Raw genomic sequence first — 23,920 nt, forward strand, 5'->3', positions numbered from 1 at the left:
GATTCTTGGTTGCCTTCGCTCTCCGTGTCGGATCCTTGTCACCTACTGCTAACGTAATTCGGGGCTAGTAGCAGACTTGTGATTTGGGGGGAGGGGGGCTTTAATTCTTGTAGAAGGATGTGAAAACTGCATTTAAAAGTTGAATTGCAAGAACTTGAGAACCTGCTGCGGGGGAGTAAGGTTTCCCCTGCCTCCCTCCCCCCCCCGCCCCGCAGCCGGGGCTGCCCGCCACCCCCGCTCCCCGGCGCTGCCGGCGCGGTGCAGCCGAGGGGGGGCACCCTCGGCCCGCGCACCCTGGGCCGCCGGTCCGGGCAGGACCAGCGCTTGCGGCGGAGGGAGGGAGGGGAGAAACAAACCAGACATCTCCGTTTCATACCCAGCTCACGGTTCAAGGTCAGGGCTGTGTAAACTGCCGCACAAAGGCCCCTTTCAGGAGCCGGCACACCGGCTTCGCGGCCGCCCGCACAATCCCCCATTCAGACGGTGATCCCCGCGGGGCCAGGCGTGCGCGACCCTCGCCCCGGGGAGCCGCCATAGCGCCCGGCCCGGTCGTGCGCCGTTCCCCGAGAGCTGGGCAGGGCGAGCGGGCAGCCACCCTGGGCAAGCGGGGCCGGTGGCAGCGAAGCGCTCGTTGTCGCCCGGGCCGGCGGAGCGGCCCGGCTGTCCTCGCCTCGCCTCCCCTCGCCCCGCCCCTCCCGGCTCAATTTGCATACGAGCCGCCCAGCTCGGATTTCACTGGCGGAGACGGTCTCCGTCGGCGTCGCTGATTGGTACTTCTCCTCGCAGGTCATTTGCATGCGGCGGTGCGGGGCGCCCGGCGGACCCGCGGCGGAGAAGTTGAGAGTCGGAGCCGCCGCCAAGTGTCCCGCCGAGCGGCTCGCGCGGAGCCCGCCCCGCCCCGCGCCGCCGCCCCGCGCCCTCCGCGGGCCCCGCGACCTGCCCGGGCAGCAGGCGGCCCGGCCCGGCCCGGCGCGGCGGGGCTTCCCACCGCCGGCCGTCCCTCCCGAGGCAGAAGATGGCTGAGCGCAGCCTCCCCGCGGGATGGAGGTAGCTGGCCCTCGGCGGAGCCGGTGTGCGGAGAGGGCTCCTTCCCGCTGTGCTGTAAATCCTCCCGCGCCGCTGGTGGGGCAGGCGGCTCTGGCTCGGTAGGCGCAGGAGGGATCTGTCCCAGCCTCACCTTTCGTGCTCTTTGCGGTTGGCTTAACCCGTCTTTCCTATGGCTGGGATATACAGCTCTACTCTGAAGACCCTGGAGGATTTAACTTTGGACTCTGGTTATGGGGCAGGGGATTCCTGCAGGTCCCTTAGTCTCTCTTCTTCCAAGTCCAACTCCCAAGCCTTCACCTCTTCTCAGCACAGAGGCAACTGGTGGTACTACTCGGGCTCCATGAACAGTAGGAATAACAGCTGGGATACCGTGAACACTGTTCTGCCGGAAGACCCCGAGGTTGCAGATATCTTTTCCAAGTGTCCTAAGCTGCCGGATCTAGAGGAATACCCTTGGACTGATGAAGACATTGGAAAAATACTCAGAAAAGGGAAGGGAGATGGCAATACCAGAACCTTTTCTCAGGAAGCTGTCAGGCGGCTCTCGCAGTTACTGAGGCGCGCCTTGATCAGGGTCTCCAGGGAAGCTCAACGGCTGAGTGTGATGCACTCCAAGTGCACCAGGTTTGAGGTGCAGAGCGCTATCAAGCTCATCCAGAGCTGGTCGTTGTCAGAAAGCTGTGTCTTGGCGACTGTCAAGGCGCTCTCTCTGTACAGCATGAGTGCTGGAGACGGACTGAGGAAAGGTAAATCAGCTAGATGTGGCCTCACCTTTTCAGTGGGGAGGTTTTTCAGGTGGATGGTGGACACTAGGATCTCAGTTAGGATCCATGAGTACGCAGCCATCTCTTTAACCGCTTGCATGGAAAACCTTGTAGAAGAGATTAAGGCTAGGGTTTTGGCAAGTCAGAGCCCGGATGGTGGAGGAGGGGAGATCTCGGCTGAAATCCTGGAGATGGTTATCAACAACGATGCTGAACTTTGGGGAGTGTTGCAACCTTATGAGCATCTCATCTGTGGAAAAAATGCTAATGGTAAGGTCCAGCTTTTACGATTTCTAATCTTCGTACCAGCGAGCTTTACAGTAAAATCGTTGATTTCAGTGGACTTGGGGGTTTTTTTGGTTTTTCTTTTCATCTGAATTGCATCTTGGTCGTGGTTTGTGTGCGCGTAAAGCAGACATGACGGTTTTACCAGGCAAGAACGATCCTGCTTTATTCTTAAGATGTAGCAGTTTTTAAAAGGTGCAGAGGCTGTGGGAAACCAAGCCCTGCCGTTCTAACAAGTGTCTCCTGACTTCCTACCGGGTGCTGTTTTGAGCATTTTTACTCTAACTGGCGTGTAAACATGCTTCTCTGTAACCATAAGATGAAATGTGCTTTACAAGCTGCTCTTTAGAAAATACCACTATTGTTTTTAAACAAAATTTATATTATAGTGAGTATCTTGCAGTTTCATCTTAAAGATGCTATTCCCACATACAGCCTGGAGAGGGAAAACGTTAATATTTTTTTTCTTTTTCCTTTGCGGTAGTAAAATCCAGTTTCTGAGCAAAAACTTATAACTACATGTTACATAGACTTCCTTCTAGTTTAGTAGAAACCTGTGTTGTAATTACACTCGTGCAATAAACAAGTGCTTGTGCTTGGCTTGCCAAAGTGAGTATGTAGGATGGTGCCTCAGTAATGAGAATAACATAGCATTAAGGTACTTACCTCTGTAATTTGTTTAGAAAGCAGACTTTTTGAACAGTTGAGCAAATAAGCAGATAGAGGAATGTTGGTGTCTTCCTATGAGACTGAGGAGCAAGTTGAAAGGCTTAAGTCATGACAGTTCTGTTAAGAGGCTGCACTGTTTATTTTGCATTGTCACACTGAGGAGTACCATGTTTTTCCATGGAAAATTTAGAGAAACATTCAATTTAGAAAACTATGCTGTGTACCACACACAGTTTCATGACTTTTCCTGGCCTCATCGTTACGGTCAGATGTTCCATGCATAATACCTTTCTGATTTAACTCTTTATAAAACCAAATGTCTTGGTCCTCTTCAAAAGCTAATCTCATAATGAGAGACAAGTAAAGGAGCGGGTTTTCTTTGAGGAAAAAACATACCTTAGGTGAATGTTAGTAACCAAACACTTTGGCAGAAAAGGGCTGACTCAACTTCTGCTCCTTGGGTGCATTGATTTCCTGCAGTTATCCTATACCAAAGCAATCATGTCGTGATTCAGATCACTAGTAGATAGGTGCAGTGACTGTCCCCATTGGGTCAGCCTGGTTCAAATTACAGCGTAAGAGGATGGCTGCTATTACGGTGCTCACAAAACCTCTCTTGTGCATTCTATCTGCCCTCTGTCCACTGACAGTGTTACTAAATGTATGTGAAATAAATGGGAAGAGCCCTTTGGGATGTGCTCTTGGCACTGGTACAAGACATAACTGTAACATTAAAAGTCAAACATAGACATCTACTTTTTTAACTACAAGCTCTTAGATGGAAGACTGTAAAGGTATGAGGATGTCTTGTCCTCTGCCAAAACACTTGTCATAATTCTTTGTGTACCATGGGAGTATTTGTCACCAGGTCCAAAAAGAGGAGTCAGTTCCCTTTCTTGTTCCTTATTTAGGGAAGCTGGAGTAAAATATTGTGGTTCTGTAAAGTAAAACATGCACTTCAGCTGTTCTCTGCTCAGTGCTTCTGCCACACAGGTTCTGTGTGTAAGATGGAAAGGAAGAGTCAGTCCCTCATGGAGCTTTTTTTTTCTTTTTTTTTCTTAAGAGAAATCTTCTTTCAAAAATTTGCAATGAATGAATGGAAGCTGGTGTTCAATGGAAACACGAGTGACTGTGCAGGGAAATGCTTATAAATATTCAAACCACCAAATGGTCAGTTATGATAACGCTTGTGTAGTGTAATACCCAGCAGTCACTGGCCACAGAAGGATTGGCTTCTGTTGCCTCTTTTGTTGTTCCTGTCTTTCAGATCAATTCTGTCAATAATTGAATGCATTTTTTAAGTCTGAAAATTGAATAAAACTGCACATGAAGCTATCCTGCAATTTCCTGTGACAGTCTGTCACTAGTGTTTTACCTGACACAAGTCAGTGAATCTTCTAAATGGTTTTTCTTGCAGTTGTAAGACCACAAATGGTTTTATATGGATGCAAAAAAGCTTGAAATAACTTCTTTATTCTTCTCCCTGTATGAATTGTAAATTAGTAGTATTCACATCATTCTCCACAGTGCTTTCAAATGATCTTGTCTTTTACATTAATTTAAATCTGAGGTAGATCTAGCGGTAAAATAACTGGATTTATTCCAGTATAAGGAACAGGAAGACTTGCTTTACTGTCATTTTTGTTTCTTTTATAGTAAGAGCATTTTAATGGAGTACTTGTAAATTGTGAACTTGGCGTATGCTTGTTGGGTTTTGTTTTATAGCACTGAGTTTGATGTTAGAGATAAAAAGCACTTAAAGGTTAAGTTCTAACTCCAGTCAAGCATTGCAATATCTGAATGAAATCCATGGCAGCGTACTATGCAGAAGATTGCACTGGATTATCATAATGGACCTTTCTGGCATTATGATCTATTGAATACCATTTTCATTATTAGATCAGGGTAGCATGCTTTTTTAGAGTCTAAGAAACAGTAAGTAAATACATAAATCTTTGTAAATTCTCAAGAGACTGAGATTTAGACCTGTTTTTCTTCAGTGACTGATCTCCCATCAAAGACAGTAGTCCAGTCACTGTTCTTAAGGCTTTGGAGGCTGAAAGCTTAATATTCTGTATTGTAACAGATGTGTTTTAATCAACACCTGGTGTGTGAAGGGTAAAGTTGAAAACTCTGTAAATGCTTAAGGGGAATTTTAATATTATTTTTGAATAAATAATAATCTGTGGCTTGCTTATTTATTCGCCCTTTCTGTGAAGCTGTTCTTTAATCAACTACTTGCTGCTTCTATGAGATGTTTTCTGCTGTCAGTGTGAGTTCTGACTTCACTCAGTCTCTGTGCCTTGGAAGGAGGAATGTCATCTGAGCTTGTGGCCATAAGGAGTTCTGTAAAGCTCTCTGGGTGTGTTAATGTCTCCAAGGGTGAAGTCTTTTTAGATGGAGTCTGGGTGGGATGTTGCAAAAATAATGCAATGCAAGCTGGAAAGAAAATGAAACAAAAGCAGCAAAAATGATAAGCAGCTACTGAACAACATAGCTGCTGGAAGGTAAAAAAAGTCATGTAAATTGGAATACATGTTTTATTTTCTGTTTTTAATTACATGGAGATATATGATATGCATTGGTTTGATACAGCTAAAGTGGAGAATGCATCTGGTAGTTTCACAGGGATTTTGAGACATGCTAATTTGGAATATTGGAGTCTATTAATCTAAAATGTTTGTTAGGAGACGAGGAGAAATATAAACTTACCTTGGAAATGTGATTCTTTTACTTGGTGTTCTGTGTTTGACTGGTGCGTGGTTCGTTAGAATCTGAACTGTCAGCACTGCAAATCGGTTTTGATATTATTGCCCTATTAACTACAGCACTTACGTTGTACTTCACTATCTGGTTATTGCCGAACACTCCTGCGACAGCCAATACACCTGCTGTGCTATTTAATGCATCAGCACATCCTGGTGTTCTGTAGATGTAAGTGTTGACAGCTGTTTTTGGAGGAAAAAAAAAAAGAGGGGGGTGGAATTTGACTTGGTAACACTGTTTCTTCACATGCCGCTCAGCCGAAACACTTGATGTTCTCTGTGGATGACCTAATCCACAAATTAGCCTGGTGGTTTGCTCAACTGATGAGTAGTAGAAACAGACTCGGAAATAAGCTCTGCTTGTGTCTTGAGACGTTTTTCTTAAAAGGGCTTGAGGGGGGAAATGTGTAACCTTTCCTCACGGTGGGAAGGAATGATTTGGACTCAGTAAAATTCGACCAGGGATGAATTTTCTTCTCTCTGATACTAAACACTGCAGCACACCCTACCAAGTGTCAAGCGTGGACTTTGGATTTAGTATCACTAACGCCATTTTCTTTTCTATTTCTCGCTGCACTAATATAGGTTAAAAATTGTAGCTGATTTTAACATTGAGGATTTTTAGAGCTATGCCATTATAAAAATTCCTTTTTATAGTTATCAAAATGGTCTGAAATAACTTTTTTTTTTAATTTCAGTGTAGTCATGGTACTGTACTGAAATCCAGCATGGGGGGGGGGAAATTTATGACACTTCAATAAATAGAATGTCCTTTTGTTATTGGAACTGAACAAACTGGTGTGCTCATAAAGAGCCTCATCAATTTTAATAAGCTATCAGCTTCACAACTATTCAGGAAAAAACTGCACGTTGGAAGGGGTGCATTTTGGGGACGAGAGCTGCAAATGCAATCAATCACTAAGCTGAGTAGAAATAGAAGGCTAGTACAGCGGTGCCACAGGTGGTTTGCAAATCATTAAAAAAAAAAATCAAACACACACCTCTGTCTTCTGTGTTGTCCTATCTGAAACAGTAGTTTGAAGCAACGTTGCTTCCTGGGGATTCCTGGGCAGGAATATGATAGACCTACGTGCATGTTTCCATGTTAGATGAGCTGGTCGTAGCTATGATCCTATTTGAACTACGGCTTCGTTCACCTCTGCACAAATGTACCCCCAGCATACTTTATATGCTTCTACTCCTACACATTCAAGAGCTTGGATTTATATCCACAAACCCACAGGGACAAATTCTTTAAGCCTAAATGTTAGTGCTTGTATATACATGCTCACCTCTCCTACAAACGCAAACCACTAGATGCGCAATTAAAAATACAAACGTCTGCAGATAGGCATCTTGCTTATGTTAAAGGGTAGATCAAGTAAAGTTAAAATGCCTATTTTTTTCCCTTCTAGTGGGTTTTATGTGTGTGTGTGTATATATTTCATTTAGTGATAGTAAAGGAAAACTTCATTAATGGAGTAATAATGCTTTCTTAAATTAATCCTTCAAATTGCTGATATTACACCAAGGCAATAAAATTTGAGTCCTTTCAATTTAGTTGGTTAAAGAGCAAGTGCTGGAACTCCCTCAGTGTATAGCTATGAGCAGCAAATGCTGATATTTGGATTTCAAGTGGAATCAGCGTCGGTGACAGCTTATCCCTGTGAAACTGAGGAGCTAGGCCTGTGAAGAAGGAACCTCTTGGAGAGAAAAGTCTGTGACCTGTTGTGTCGAGGCTGAAGTCTGTTGTTACTGCTAAAGCCAGGGGTTTGAACTGAGCAAATACTGTTGAGGCCAGGGCAGAGTTTTATCCTTGGTATGTAAAACTCTAAGTTATCACAGGGTTTTTTTTGTTGTTTTCTTGATTTTTTTTCACCTGAAAAATAAAACTGCTTTATCTCAAAGTTTAGCAGTGAATACCTGTGCAATATTTGGATATTTGGGGTGCTCTTGTGTGTTTCTTTGTGTTTGCAGAAAATGAGGAATGAGCTTTGAGTGTTCATATTCTTAATAATAAAGTATGATATGGTTGATGTACATGTCTTCTGATATTGGAATAATTGAAATTAAATTGTCTCATTTCCAGTTTGAAGACCTTGCAGCATACAGTCCGCTAGTCTTTCTGAACTGAGCCACCAGAGTGTGTTTTTCATGTACCCCATCTAATTTCTCATGTGATTTGAAACCTAAACTCATCTGATCTGGGGAGAGCTGATGGTTATCAGTGAACTTCTCTAACTGATCTCTCGCATTACAAATTGCCTTCTCTTTCTTGAGATCAGCACTCACCCAGTGCATGGATGTTGTATATATTCTAGCTGTTTTGAAGTCTTAATCCTACCTAATTTGGGGCTATTCCAAAACCAATTGCAATAGTAACATAGGGTGGCAGTGAATTTTGAATAAATTTTGTTTTGATAATGGGGTTGACATGAAAGATCTTTTTACACTGAAAAATCTGGTTTGGGTATTAATGTTAGTGTAACGTTTTCATGTTGTAATAATTTATTTCTGCTCATGTACCTGGTATGATTCAATTGGTCTAGTTAATGGTCCATTTAGAGCTTCCTTCCTTATCTGTTTCATTTTTCTGTCCCTTTCCCTAGGGTGTTGTAATGCATGGGTATGCAACACTGCAAGGGAAGTGTTTAAGCTTATAAAGCCCTCTGTCGTATGAAATGTAAGAAGTACTGAACATACTTATTTACAATAGGCTGTATAAAATTCACTTATTACACAGTTACCAAGCTGCAGAGGGGCATGGGCTTAGGACTCAAGCACTTAAATACCTTCAGAAAGAACTGAAGCTCAAAAGTGCCCGTTTACACTTGGGAGGTTAAACCCAAGATCGTAATGTTGAACTAGAAGTAAGTTCCCCTTTAAAAAGAACTCATCTTACAGCAATGCAAGAAAATGGAAGAATAAGGCCAAAGGTAATATTAATCCTGTGATCTTCACTAAGTTGATATGTTGTCCTTTCTTAAAGGAAAATGTAAAATGAACAGGTGTTTGTCTTCAGCAATTTGTCCGTTGTGCCAGCATAATTCAAAAAGAAGAGAAACAGAGGCTTCTAAACACAATAAAACCACTAGATGCTCAGCAGTGCCCAGCAAATCCCTCAGCAATCTTTATTCTTCTGAATGTTTGGAAACAAGATCAAAATGATTCTTCGTTTACATTGTAGCTCTCATGTTGCATTTAGTCAGTGCTAAGCTTTTCAAGTCAATATATGTGGTCCTTACTTATAAACATTTTCACGTTGTTACAGGCTCAGGACTTTGTAGTCTTATGCTCTAAGACATTAAGAAAAACCTCTCTCATTGACTAAGTTCTACTCCACCAGTAGTCAACAGAAGAAAATGTCCATTTGCTCACATTGAACTATGAGAATTCAGGCTGATGAACAAAAGAATAAAAACAATAATTTCTGATGCTCCTCTTGTTTTAATGGGATTAATTTACATGTTATTTTGAACATAAGTGCTTAACATGACATTTGGTTAAATCTAAGCAAGCCTGAGGCAGTGGTAAAACCAGTACAATGGTGGCTTCATGATTTCTTAATTTACAAATTGAGACAAAAATATTTCTACAGAACTCTGATTCCTCCCCTTACAGAACAAGAGCTACATTTAAAAAAAAATAACTGCTGGACGTTGTTGAGAGCATCTAAGTCAATGTAAGGATTCCAGGTTGTGCATTTATGAGTGAGGAGAGCCTTTCAAATGGAGTCGTCTTGTTGGCAGTGCAGGCCTTACTTATCCCAAGAAAGCAATAATAGAAAGAGGAAAGGATGCACAAATGCTGAAAGGTTTGTTCCTTTCACCCAAACGCATGCAGACTTGCCTTCTGACTTCGGTCACAAACCAAGCTGGGACTGTGAGCTCATTCTGGTCCTTAGGACACGTTTGGCTACAGCGGGTGTGACTTGGTAAGCTTGGCAACTGGAGCGAGGAGAGACCAGCGCTGGGACAGGCCAGCTATGGGCAGGGCATGGCTGAGGGTTGTTTGTCAACCTGTAATTAAAGTGCCTGCCTGCAGCCTGCTAGGGTGGTGGTTGCAGCTTTTGTGAGCGTGGAATATGTGGGATAGAATTAATAGTGTGAAAGTAACTTCTGAGGGAGGGGTATGCTGTAACTGCTGCTGTCGTCAGGAGTGGAAACTAAGGATCAGTCCTTTCAATTCGAGTTAAATGGAATTCTGAGCTATAAAATCCTTGTCTATTAAACCCTACTTGCTTATGTGTTACTTGCAGATGAAAGTCCCTTAGAATTGTAAACTTCCTCCTCATCTGCTCAAAAGCTGTTACTTAATGATGTGATTTCGTTAACTATAGTCTAGCTGCTGTTTTTTGTGGTGGTCCTCTAGGAGGCAGTTGATTGGATTGGTCTTTATTATGATCTTAACAGGAAACATTTCTTTGAAATAGATGTTCAACAGAGCTGAGGTTGTGGACTGTAACCTGTGAGAATCATTAAATCAGGTCACAGGGATTGCCGTGAATGTTCTTACCTTCTTCCTGTTGACCAAGCAAAAACTGTCCGATGTTCTTCGTATGGGTTTGACCCAGACAACTCATAGGTTAGCTGTAAGCCTGAGCACTTGTCCGTCTTGTTCTGGTTGTTTAATTATTGTACCTGGACCATTTCTTTCCCAGAACTTGTTTGATGTTCACCAGGCTACTTAACCTGCTTCATGTCTGCATTGAGCAAAATACCAGCTTCTGGAGGATGCTGCAAGGTTTCGTTCAGTCATCTGTGTGAAGTGCTTTCAGGCTGTGGAGCGATAGGGACAGTAGAAGGCAAAGCATCTTCTTAATCATCTTGGGTCAGTGTACATTGTTCATGGATTTCGTGTGAGGCTTTTTCTCGATGCTAACTATGCTGTCTTACACGGAGAATGTGCAGCTCCGTTTGTTTGCTTATCTTATGCACAAGTAGCAAGTCAGCTATTTGATGGATTTGTGAATGTGAAACTGAAGTCTAAGACCTGATTTTTTTATTATTATTATTTTATTAAAAAAATTTTTTTTAGAAGACAGCTAGAGAAGTTTCCAAGTGACCAAAGTGACACTTTTTTGGTAGTGTTACAGTGCCACAGCAGTCTATCAGACTGCGTTTGGCGCTCCATGTCCAAAAAATGAAAAAGCCTTGACATAAGCAAAAAAGAGGAAAACTGTGGAAAATGTGCTTAAGTAATTGCTGTAGTTTTTGTGTAGCGACACCAAAATGCTTGAGAAGATGAAGGGTATTTGTGGTATAATTATGGGCTAGAGATTACGAACTGAAGCCAAATAAACATTTCAGACCAGCTTTTCAGTTCATGCATGTAGACTTCTAACAACTGATAAATTTGCTATGGGGCTATGCAAGATCAAAGTAAATGTTGTTTATGATATTGCAGGGATGAGAGGAAAGGAACACTATGCAAGACATAATCTGCTTGTCCTATTCTTTAGTGTTTATAACATTACAGTCCATGTTGGATACTTCTGTTACTTTCATTTCTAGCCCAATCTGCAGTCTGTTGCCTGGGACCTGGAGAATAAAGAAGAAAATATGACTGCGTGTTTACGCTGGGACTTACACATTAAAAAGATGAACATACAGAGGCGTAATTATTATTTTCTTGATCCTATATGGCTCTGGTTTTTTTCCTGATTAATTCCAAGATGACAGTGAATAGATTTTCTTCTAATACTTAATTTTATTGCTTGTGAATAAAGCACACTACTATTTCAGCTGAAGGGCAAGAGTTGAATATTGGCAAACAGCTAAAGTAGGGAATTAGGCCAGTTTCACCTCATATTCTTTCTTCAAACTGTTTTGCATTTTTGATATCTTAATAGAATTTAGAAGAAGTCAATTTCTTGTTTGCTTGTTTTATTTAAATGACTACCCAATACTCCATGCAGCACAGACTCATGTCAAACCTAGTAGATGAAAGCAAAAACCCGGTTTTCTAGTTGCTTTTAGGCAGTTCATTTATCTTTAACTTTGATTCTGCTTGCACGATCCGCTGATGATCCTGCAGCCTCTTTTCATCTGAAATACTGTGTGTCTCAGCCTTCCCTGATGGGTGAGGAAGCGGTGTCAGGATGCTGCTGTGGCTGGTGAGGAACAGGGACATGAGCAGGTGTGGTGTTTCTGTGGTAGGTCTGCACAGATGCAGGCAGAGAGCACCTCTCTGTGTGCCAGGCAACGCTGGAGTGTTGACTTCAGAGGTGTCTTTTTGGAGTGTTTTATTGTGTGCTGAATTTGGGAAGAATCGGTAATGCGAGTCGTGAGAAACATTAATGGACTGGTGCACACTGTAAATTTGTCCTCAGAAGTGCTCATCTGTTTCTGCATCACAAGTGGTTGAGAGGTTTCCTCTTTATTTCTTTTTCAGTTTTTATGCAATTTCCTGAGATAATACCACAGGTCTAACCAACATGTTAGGGATGTAAGTATGTTGTAATAATGTAAGAGATAATATATAATGAAATGTATTTCCTCTGCGGGGGTGGATATAATTTCTGGTTAATTGCACGCTGAATTTCTGCTCTTTGGTTTGAATGTTATCTTCCCTCCACCCCCCACCCTGTTTTGCGCTCAACTTGCACTGGCAGTTTTGTTTAGTCTAGAGGTCATAAAAATTGCTCCAGAGTTGAACTGATACAGTTTTATTATGGTCTTAGTATGGTTTCTGGTACTTTTAAGTTGTTATATCAAATTTATAAGGTGTCTTTGAATATTTTGACGGAAGTGATAGTTTAACTTAGAGTGGGGAGAAGAAGATGGAAAACTATAATAGGCAACCAAGACATATCATCTTTGTTAGTTGTTTGTAGTAAACCATTTCATTCTATTGTCAATATGTAAAGACTTCTGAAGCTTGTCTATGGGCTTGTGTTTTGTTTTTTTTTCCCCCAAGAAGTGTTATGAAAAGTTCTCTTATGCTGTGGCAATATACATGGAAATTTTGGCTTAAGTGAGTATCAGTTTTGTTTGAAGTTATAAGATACTTGAGGGTGATGACAGTAAGATCATCAAGTAGGAAATTTGTCAGAATTGTTGTCAATGAACTGCTACTGAAAGCAAGCTCAGAATCCATGTGAGAAGTGCTGCTTACCTTAAAGTTTAATCTTGCTGGAGCCAAAGGAATCATTTCCATTAGCTTTAGTGGGGTTTTGATTGGTATCCAGAATAGATTTGTGAATCTCTTAGTTCTGATTAATGCTTCTACCTAGTGTGGTGTAGGTAGAAGAAGAGAAAGTCAAGAAAACAAATGAGAGTTGTGAGCTAGACTCGAGGGGAAAAAATACAGTGTGTGCGTTTACCAGTGCTGAGAGACCAGAGAGTTTCATTATGGAATAAAGCAGTGGCTTATGGATTTTAGTCTGTGATTCCTTACAATAGCAAAGGAATGAAATTGCTTATCAGAAAACACTGAATTCTCTCTGAAGCAGTTGCCTGGGCTCTTCTGCTGAAATCACTTGGATTGAGGCCACGTGTTTGTCAGAGGTAGTTTTGTTTTAGTACTCTGTAGTAAACTTCAGGGCTTTACACCTCGAGGTGGGAGAAGCTTTGATGGTGACCATTCATTCCATGGAAAACCTGAGTGTCCTGTCTTGTGTGCTGGGGGTAAGGGCGATTTAAAGCATCTGTACACTGAGGTACTTTTGTAGCTGTGCCGGTGAGTGCGATGTGGGTGACTGATGTGTTCTTGTTAATATTATTCCTTGAAAAAAGTGTGTCCTTCCCCCCATCACCCCCCTGGCCCCGTTCTCTCAGGGCAATGCCAGATGCAGAGTCTCTTATTAAAGCCACTCAAGGAAGATTCATGTTTAACACTACATTTCCTGACGGAAAGCAACCTTGGAATTGTTTCTGGCACCTTTTCCCTGTGTATATAATCTTGGGTCTCCTATTTTTGTTGCAGACATGTGGAAATGCAGCTTTCATCATAGGTTATTTTGTGGGATGATGTATGTGCTGCATATCAATAAATTTGGGGAGGGGACTGTTTTGCTTTGTTTTTAAACAGTTGCAGTGACCTGTGACCTGCTGGAATTGAGTGATAAAACGGTGTGAATTTTCTTCTACCTTGACAGCAGTTCAGAATATCATTTTCCTTTTATAGTATGAAGATGTATATGTAAGGCTGTGTGATTGTGGTTTTTTATGTTCACTGCAGAAGGCCAGAGCTTCCCTAAGGCAAGCACAATTTATAAATTAAAATGAATATCATTTATTAGCATGAAGGTAACTCTTGCCAAATAGCGAAGACTTAGATAACGCATATGTTATGGAAGAAGATACTAAATTGGCACAGGACATTTGGCCTACCACCATCTGCAAAGCCTGCACTCCAATTTTCTGCTGTTGCCATGGGCTGCAGACTCAGACAGGAAATCATGGTAGGATGGGAAAGGGTCCAAAATATACACAGCTAGTATAAGGTTTGCAGTTAAAAGAGAGTCAGAGAACAGGCTATCTGTTCTACTGAACAGGCAGTGCAAAGTAAAACTGGCCTGCGTGCGCGCGCGCACTTTAAATGTCTTTTTTATATGCTCATTTTTTAAAAGCTTGAATTTTTTCCGTGTAAAGTAACGTGTATAACTTCAAATGATCCATTTATATACGAGGGGCCTGATTCAACCCTCGCTTAATTGGTCACGCTGGTCTGAAAGAAGAGTAAAGCAGTGGGGAATCAGGCCCCTGACACACATGAAGTAACTACACAGAGTTTTCTCTCAGTATGTCAAACAACAGAGCAGCTCCCTGCCTCCGCTTCTTCCCCTGGAATGACCGCCGCTTTGGGATTTGGTTTTGTTTTCAGGGAACAAGGCCTGGGTTCTGCGTACTAGTCAAACATACAGACTTCAGAGTATAGCCATAGGAGGCTCCATGTATGGTCTGTCAAGAGGCAGGGACGCAGAAGGTTTTTGGTTAGCAGAGCTGGATCACTTTCTAGCACTGGGTAGATCATAGGGTCAGAGTTATCAATGTATTTTCTTTGAAACAGGGAATACTGGGGTGACTTGCTTTGGAGAGCAAAGAGTTTTCTTATCTGTCAATGAGAGAGTAAGCATAATAATCTGCAGGTAATGAACTGCACTGTTTGGAAAGCTTTCAGTGTGTCTAAAGAGTAGTGTACAACTGGTCAACTTAGGCTTCCTTGACAGATGATGGGAGAGAATAATTTCTCCATCGGTTTTTTACTTAATTCTTGTAGAGAAGATGCTCCTTAACTAAAAAATAACAACAAAACAACACTGAGTGTCATGCTAGTGACACATTCTGGACTGACAGAATAGGAGCTCAGCGAACTTCTTGTGGCAAAAACCTGAACTAAAACTTTTTCTCACAGGCCCGTCTGTGGCTTTTAATTCTGACTGAAGGGAACCATAAAAGAGGGCAGTTTGTTCTCCGGGCATTTTCCAACCATAGCTTTTATTTGGCCCTAAGAACTGCTTCCTGCTTGCCTTAGTTGTGTATGTAGTCCCTTTTCAGCTGCATGGAAGAATGGAACTGTGAACAGGAGTAAGGTGAGGTCTGCATGTTACAGTGCTAAATATTGCTGGATGCAATGGTGATGTATCTACCAAGAATGAGACTGAAGCTACCAATTAATCCTATTTAGAAATTAAATAACTTAGGTAGCGTTTAACCCTGGGGCTGGGATCAGTGAATGAGGCAATCTATTTCATGACCCTGTATCTTCCAGTAACTGCTGCTTTTTTATGTGTAATATAATCTCGAAAAGACTTGCTGATTTTTACTTTTTATTTTAAATAAAATCTGACTGGAGACAATTTTCAAATTGCTAACTGTCTCAGCCAAGCCATCTGCCTGAGTCTTCAGCAGCGCATTGTATTTCTGAAAAGCGTTCTAGCGAAACATCGTCATTCTGAAAAGTTTGAGCTGATTCTACATTAAGAGAGGTGATCCAAAAAGCTGATGATGATTTACATGTGAACACTGCCAAGTATTTCTCTGATGAGAGTACATAACAAAGAAGTGCTCGAGTGATTGAGTAAGGCTGATTTGAACAATCTGTTGTGCGTTATAGCTCCTTCTGATATTCCACAATTGTGATAAGCTACTGGCACTTGTATTTTCAATCTGTATTTTGCTTAGAGGTACGAGATCTTTTGTTGTCAAGTCCCTTGAGCCAGTCATGGGAGGAGATACAGTATTTCTTGCTTAAAAATATTCATGAAGCTTGCATGTGCTAGCTTCATCTGACTTTGTCACCAATAGTGATTTCTAGAAGAAGACAGAAAAGTTGTATTTGATTTGTCTTAATTAGGGATTGATAGACAAACTCTAATTTGACTTCTGGGTCTGAATAGGCATATGAATTAAGAATCAATTGCTTTCCTAATCTTGCTATTTTCTTAACTGTTACTGAGGAGCTTGCTCAGTGAATATCTGTAAAAATGTATAATATTCATTGTCTAGGACTGGTTCATCTGAGGACGCTTTTCTGTTGTTCAGGGACAACAGGTTACGTTCTGTGCTTGTTATATGACGAACAGCATGAGCTTTAAAAGACTCGTGTGAGAGTGATTTCTTCTTGTGATTTGCTGTTGAAGAGAAATGAAGCAGTTCATATAAAGCAGCTGCTTATTTTGGAACAAAATCAGCATAACACATTAAAGAACCCATTAATCTCTTAGCTTGACCTTAATTTATTATTTAAAAAAACCTTCTTGCATCTATTGTTCATTTCAGAATGCCAGGGATGCTAAGAAATATGTTATGTATTTGGATCTACAGGTTAAGAGCATCAAATTAAGTTATAAGAGGAAGCAAAACCAAAATGGATTGCTGTTGAAGTATTGGCTCTCCTTTTACTCATTTTTAGGAGTAGAAGGCGGCCGTATAAATACCTGCACAAATAAAGAACTGCTGTGAACTCATCTTCTTCCATAGTTGCCATGTGTAAATTTTTGTCCTGGGATAGTGGCTTCTTCTCTTTGTGCAATCCTTGCCAACACAAAGGCCCTTACTTTCCTGCAAGTCTTTCAGGAGGGAAAAAAGAGAAATAAACCAACTTCTCCATCTCCCCTCCCCTCAAAAATCCCAATGCTCACTTTACAAGAGAACTTATTCTGTATTTAGACTGTTAAGTTCCTTGGCAAAGTGTCTTTCTTGTATATCCGCTGTGTAGTCCTAATGGTATCAGAAGAGCTTGCTATGTTATAATCATGTCAACTTGTTGCAGAGATTTTTTTGAGTATTGTGAGTAAATGGATCAACCATTAAAACCTAGATTAGTTTTGAGATGGAGGAAGGGGTCATTAGATGACTTTTCAAAAAGATTGAATGATTTGGTCAGAAACCTGCTCTATGATTGCATAGGAGCATAATACAATTGTCTATTCCTGCAAACCAAAATGTAATCATAACCACAGGATCAAGCTTTCATTCAGCTTTTAAGGAAGGTACTCAACCGGCATTTTCATTTTATTGGGAGGGTAAAGTCAGGTTTGTGGTGTTCTTTAATATATAGTAGTTCATAAAACTGGCAGCCTTAATTGGATCTAACAGTTAGTAGAAGCATATGAGGTGAACCAGAATGAGATCTCTTGGGGTCTGAATTGTGTCTTCTCTTAAAATACGCATGGCTTGGCACAGTGAGTAGCTGAGGTTGAGAGCAACGTAGTAATAATTTTGTTTGAATAATGGCATTCATGTAGCTATGCTAATGAGCTGTATTCTGGTGTCTGTCCTACAGATTGTGGACTGGACTCTGAGCTTATTTTACATCTATAATGGCTTCTGTCTGCAATAGAGCTTGTGTTGATATACAGTGATGTAATGGATCAGAATCTGACCTTATTGCACTGCTTTCCCACAACTGTTGTGCAGCAATCACACAGCTGTTCACAGATATTTTTTTTTTTTCCAATTGGCTGCTTTGGGAGACATTATTCTTTGGCCTCAACTTCCTAGCGCAAGTAGTCAGCCACTCTTTGGTAACAGCATTCAGACAGATCAGGCAGTGGTGTTGAAGGCATTAAGCATTGTTTAAGCATTTGGTTCTGCTCAAAATGTGCAGGCCTTTAATGAATATTAGGTTTGTTTTTATGGGCAGTGAATTATGCGCTTCATCCCTCCCTTTGCCCCTATCTTTTCCTCAGCTTATGACAAGCTAAGACAAAAGCAGCACTTAAAGGAATGAAGTGTTTCATATAGATAGATCTTGTAGGCTTTTTTTTCATTAATGTCATGGATACATGCTCTGTTACATTCAGCATCCCCACTGACATCAGAGAAGTTGCATGGGCTAGCAGTTCACCACTTACTGTTTTGGGTTTTGTTGGTTTTTTTAAGTATCTTTGATTCATTCATTGTGAAAATACTGTGAGCTTGTGAATTAGACTCAAGAAAGGGTGGGAGGCGGAATATAAATGAATACTTTGGGAGCTGGAAGTCTTGACTACACTGCATAACTACTTGGTCACATTAGAATAACTGAAATGCTGGTTAGGAGGAGCTCCTGGAGGTCATCTAGCCCAATCTCCCACACGTAGTTGAACTCCTGCCAGAACTAGATCAGGTAAGCAATGGCTTTGCCTCTCTAAATCTTGAAAACATCCGTGTGGTAGATCCCACAGCTTCTCTGAGCAACCTGCTCACTTTTTAGTGAAGAAGTTTCTCCTGATGTCCAGCCTGAGACTCCTAAGCCGCAGTTTGTGGCCAGTGCCCTTGGTGCACCATGTGGCACTTCTGAGAAGAATTTGACTCCACAATTTTTGTAGCTACCCTTCAAATAGTTGTAAGCTTCTTTTAAATTGGCCTCTAACATCTTCATAGCCAGCCTATACAAGCCCAGCTCCCCCACCCTCTCCTTGAAGGCTGTGCTCTGTAGGTCCCTGACCATTTTCAGGCAGAGACCCTCTACTGGGCTCTCTGCACTTTATCTGCATCTCTCTTGAAGTGGGGAGCCTAAAACAGTGTTACCCACAAACTTGCTGAGGCTATTTATGAAGATATTAAACAATATGGACCCCAGTATCAGCTCCTGGGTTCTCTGCTCATTATTCTGCCAAGTGAATACTGTATACATAATACAGTACTGTATATTATGTGGTCTCCTATCATCTCTGCCTTGCCTTGAGTGCGGAAAGGCCTTTCTGGTTGGAAACTGCTGTTGAATTCTGCCCAGGCAGCGTGCAGGGAAGCAGTGGCAGAGCTCCAGAGATGAAGAGGCAGAAGTGTGGTAAGGAGGAGGCAGCAATGAGGAGGCTCTCCAAGTGGTTGGCAATCCCAGGTCTTCTGACTCCTGTCTGGTTTCTGAAGACTTGGCTTCTCTGTGATACTGAGCTGTTGTATAACTTTTTGGCCATGTGATTTTTCTCTCTGTGTATCTGTTTTTAATTTGTATTAAATGAAGCTAATGATGCCTCTAACCTTTTGTAGAGTATCTAAAGTTCAGTGAATCAAAGAACTTCACAAAAAAGTGCCACGTTGCTTTGTGACCATGCGTTCATACTTAGCTGTCAGTGGCTGTCATGTCCCCTGTCACTTACAGAATGCCTCACGTTGTATGTTAGCGTGATCTGACCTTTGATCTGTTGTTTGTACTAGAGGAACACCCGGAAACCCTGTCTTCAGAGCATGCTTATCCTGGCTTGGATACCAAGACTTTATTAGGCATCATCTTTGGGCCAGAGAACTTGCAATGCAGTCAGACAGAAACAAGTGTGGGAGGATGAAGTGTCATATGACAACCCTGTGGCAAAAGCAAGAATGAGCCCAGATTGATTGGGTCCAGGCTTACCGCTTGCAACCACTGTTGCCCCCTCTCCTGGAGAGGGACGTGTCCTGGTGTTGCTGAAGTCCTAGACTTGACAGACTGTAGTGAGCGAGATTGTGGCTTTGTGTGCAGTGAAAAAGAATGGGAAAAGAGAGGTTTCAAATACAGAATTTTCTTTCTGCCAGAGCACGAAACTGAGACATCGCGTGCTCTAGGGAGTCTCCAAAGAGAAATGACTTCACCGCTAGAGAGTGAGCTTCTTGCTACCACAAGCAGTGATTCTTGAATTCCCTTGTAGCCATTTGTACAGTCAAAAATGTTTCTGATGTTTTAAAATAAAAAAAAAAAAAAACCCCAACCAACCAAAAAAATCCCCCAAAACCCAAACAAAAACAAACGAACAAAAAATTCCTGAAGTCTTCTGTGTGGCAGTCAAATATTGCTACATGCTCCTTGCAAACTCCTTTAGCTCTCTCAACTGAGTTAGAGCTACGGTGTCAATGTTATTGCAGTGTGTGAGAATATCAGTATTTTTCACTGGCCAGACACCTTCAAAATCAAGAGTTTGAAGTCTGGCTGTGAGGTCTGCTTCTGCCTGAGATCTAGTCTCAGGTTTCAGTGTTTTGTTTTTTTTCCTTGTTCCCTCCCCCTGCTCCTTTCCTGTCCTCCACAACCAGTGTTGAAGGCACAACCTGTCTAATCATTTTAAGCTTAGGAGATGGGAAAGTAGGATCTGTTGGTTATAGCAGACTGCAGACTTAGATCTGTTGTCATTCTTTATCACTGACCGCCCTTTTTAAAGTTGTGATCACTTACATGAATACTGCCTATATGTACTTGGAAAATTGAGTCACTCTGCTCTATGCACGTGGAGAACTGAGAAGCAAATATTTTAGTTTCTGTACCTACTGCATTATGATGTGGAGCATTCATGAACCAGAGACTCGGTCAATATTTCTTTTGGAAAATGTGGCTCTGAACACTAGCTGCCCCTTCTTTCTTACACCAGCTGCCCAGGAAAACAGGTACACGATTATGTCTTAGCCTTACATAACCCTTAAAAACAGAATGTCACCTACAAAAATTAACAGACTAATAATATGTAGGTAAGTAGTTGGAGAGAATTTTATACCGATTAAAATAACAGTGCTGGTGACTGTGCAAGTTTCAGTGTACCCACACTGCTTTTCTTCGCTTTTCTTCCATCTTTCATTTATTTTGCTTCTAGGTTACGAACTTTCTTTGAAGAGAGAGTGAGGTGGAGACCAGGACACTGAAAGTTACTCTGTATTAACTTTGTTCAGCTCTTGAACAAAGCTCTTAACAAAACTTGAGCTCTTAAAGTAATTAGTAAAAAATAACTGATCAGACTTGTCACTTTCTTTTCTGTGAAAACGTTGAGATTGTGCTGACAGTTCCTCAGAGAGGCTGGATCCCATTAGCCAGCAGTATCAGTTCTGGATGCGGGGTCCCCTCTGAGGCTGGCAATACTGATGGAAAAAGAGAGTAGAGACATCTTTTTGACACACTTACAAACTCTGGAAATGTCAGCAGAGATAATCCTGACTAATACATTTTATTTACCAATGAGGTATAGACTGCAAATATTGGTATACCCCAGAAAATGGTGTTCTCCTGTCTTGAGCAGTGTTAACTAAATTGAGTTTGCTAGTAGCAAGAGGAAACTTGCTCCCTACGTATGAATTCATATCTGTCTTTCTCTAATTGAAGTAAACCCTCTGTGAAATTGCTACCCAGAAATGACCTCACTAAGGTTGTTTGCCCAAGCTCTTGGCAATCAGTTTTGAATACTCAATGCAGTAGCCAGAAAGCAACAAAACCCCCCTATGAGCTAGAGAATAAATGAGGTGGTGTTGTCCATTACACCAAAATGCTCTCTAGTTCTTCTCTGCTTTTAGTTCAAAAACTGATTAAAATAGTATTCTAATGTTGCATTTATTAGTTACACCCTGCCATGTGAAATCCAAAGAAATGACTCTATATAGAATGCTAAAATGCCAGAGGTTAACTGTGCTTCGGTATTTCATATTAACCCAAGTAACTGTAGTGAGCTACTTAAATACAAACGTTAGGGAAAAAATCCTGCACTATTCTAAGTCTGTTGCCAGTGAGTCTTTGAATTTAGGTAATTTCATGCATGCGGAGGTAGACTTTATTTTTCCTTCATCAGCTAAAATAACAATAAAGCTGAACTTGGTGTATTTATTTAATGAAACACAGGATCCCTGCCCTGATGGTTTTAATCAGTACCCTCGCTATGTGGTAATTAGGGGTTCTCTCCCATGGTTCTGTTTTTACTTAACTTTCAGAATGTGTAGCCAGTTTAAGTTTCCAGAGATACTTGCAACTAATGTTGCCTCATTTACATGCAGATTATCCAGAGGGGACTCTTAAACACACACTCACGTTACAGAAATGCAGATGTTTTCAGCACTTTCTTATTCAGTGAACAGTGTTCTTGAGTAAAATGTTATCTTTTGTGAGTAACTAATTCATTCCACTCTGCGGATGTGACCAGCTCTTTCATTTCTTGCACACGAGGATTCAGAAGCTGAAGAGGGCTGAGAGCCAGGATTGCTTGCTCTCTGATGTGCTGCTGGATACAGCTCTGCTAATGTAAAAGTACATACCTGAAATCAGGTTCAGGCTGTAACTTTGCCACAGAAAAGCTCTATATGCAATACAGGTCAAGAAATGGGCCATTGCTTTCTCTGGCTAGACAGAGCACATCAGTGGAAAAGAGGTTACAGCAGCTTCTCATCTTTTATGCTTAATAGCTAACTCCCTAAAAGTGACCTGAAAAATGTTCATGTTTGTGTGTCTAACTGTACAGCTGGGTACCATTTGCTCCTGGCAGTTATGGAATCACTGGAGACATGAGGAGGTAGAACAAATATATAGCATTTAAAGCTCTCTAAAACGGCTTCCCTGCATAATATGTGATGTTAAAATACTAGGTGGCAGTTTGGTCTGATATAAAAGTTTTATTGGTGTGAGTTTGGGCCAACCACATTATTCAGGAAGCCACTACTGAGTTTTCAAGTTGTCCAAAATGTGTGCTAGTAAAACCCTTTTATAAAGCAATACAACCTCATGCAAACTCCCTGTATGACTAGTCATCTGTGTCCTGGGATTTAGCTAGTGGGATGTTTGTGATGTGAGTCTCGGTTGCTGATTTGTACAGGTATCCTGCTTGTAAAGCCAGACAGAAAGAGTGAGCTTCTCCCAGTCTCTCCTGGTCCCAGACTTTAGCAAAGGGATTACAGCGAAACCACCTTTGCATTATGCTGAAACCTATTAATTAAACCTTTCTCATTGCAGAACTGAGTCTTGCTGCTAATTCCTTTCCCTTCCCAAGTATTAAGATTAAGAGGGAACTTGTCAAGTTTTATCCAGCACGCTGTGTATTTACAACTACTGTAGGATCAGAAACGTGTCTCATTGTGGGTATCTGGTGCCTCTTTTCTACGAGCAGAAAAATCAAAAAGCCTTCCCCAAAACATGATCATTGAAGCGATGAAGCTGAGACAGTGGGGCTTGAGTTTTGGATTGCGAAGGGAAAGAAGTTCTCTTTTTATTGTGTGCTGTGCACATCTTGGAATGAATTAATCTGAGAGATTAAAACATTGTGGTTGCAAATACAAGTCAGTAGCTGGAGTGATTTGGGGTCAGAACAGGAGGTGGCTAGTCTGGACAACTGGCATGTGAGCATTGCTTCCTAACTGTGGCTATACACCCAACTGGTTTTAAAGGTCTCTGAGACCATGACTGTGTCTAGAATATCGCCACCTATTCTTTAGGAATACTGGTAATTGTGAAAATAACCTCATAGTAGAAATGCAGTGTTAGGATGAAGGTATGTTGCGTTCTAATTGCAGTGGGATCTCTTATTATTTGTCTGAGAAACTGTTTAGATTCCTAGCAAAATAGGTCTTTCCAGGCTTGTTCACTCACTTCTTTGATCTGGCTTGGCACTTTTCTCTTTCATTCTGTTGTAATTTTTTCTCTGCAGCTCAGCTGTTCTTAATCATAACAGCTTATGAATTTGGGTATGTACTTTAGCTCTGACTTTGAAAATGAGGAGTTTCATCTTTACAGTTTTATCATAAATAACAAAATTAAGAAATTGGTAATAAAATGTGCTTTAAACAGTTTCAATAGGAAAGCATGTTACAATGCATTGTGAGAAACCTGTTTAACTGGTACCAGTAACAGTCTACTAACAGCAGCTTAACTTTAAACCTATGCTTACTAAACATAAAAACCCCATACACTTATAACAAGTGTAATTTTCTTTTGTGAATAAAATATGGATACATAAGTTCTTTTAAAATAAGGTTTGCTCTTACATGTTGTGGAAGAGCTGGCATGCGAATGCAGACTGCAGTTTGGAAACCCATAAGGAGGTAGAGATTGCAAAAAAAAAATTGCTGAAAATTCTTCCCCTCCTTCATACTCCTCACCCAAGAAAAGGGAAGGATGACGGAGAATGAGAATTATTATGAGCAAACACTAGGGAACCCAGCACTGAAAGGATTTACTGTTCCAGTGTAGCACTATACCAGTAGTATACTGTACTCACTGTAGTGAGTTCTGTAGTAGCATCCCATGAAG

At 41.4% G+C, this 23,920-nt stretch overlaps 1 protein-coding gene across 3 annotated transcripts in view; it reads left to right on the forward strand.

The window, feature by feature from the left end:
* The first annotated feature begins 1,046 nt into the window (after positions 1–1,046).
* Positions 1,047–23,920, forward strand: part of ABTB2 (ankyrin repeat and BTB domain containing 2) — a 135,952-nt gene continuing 113,078 nt past the window's right edge. For 2 of the 3 annotated variants that reach the window (XM_050897755.1, XM_050897757.1), the window contains exon 1: positions 1,047–2,081. In XM_050897755.1, the coding sequence (XP_050753712.1) occupies positions 1,217–2,081 (865 nt within the window). In that variant the 5' untranslated portion in view covers positions 1,047–1,216. Of the gene's footprint in view, positions 2,087–23,920 lie in introns of all 3 variants that reach the window. The other variant, XM_050897756.1, reaches the window with a different exon arrangement.

The sequence above is a fragment of the Gymnogyps californianus genome, chromosome 5 (assembly GCF_018139145.2).
Source record: "Gymnogyps californianus isolate 813 chromosome 5, ASM1813914v2, whole genome shotgun sequence".
NCBI lineage: Eukaryota > Metazoa > Chordata > Aves > Accipitriformes > Cathartidae > Gymnogyps > Gymnogyps californianus.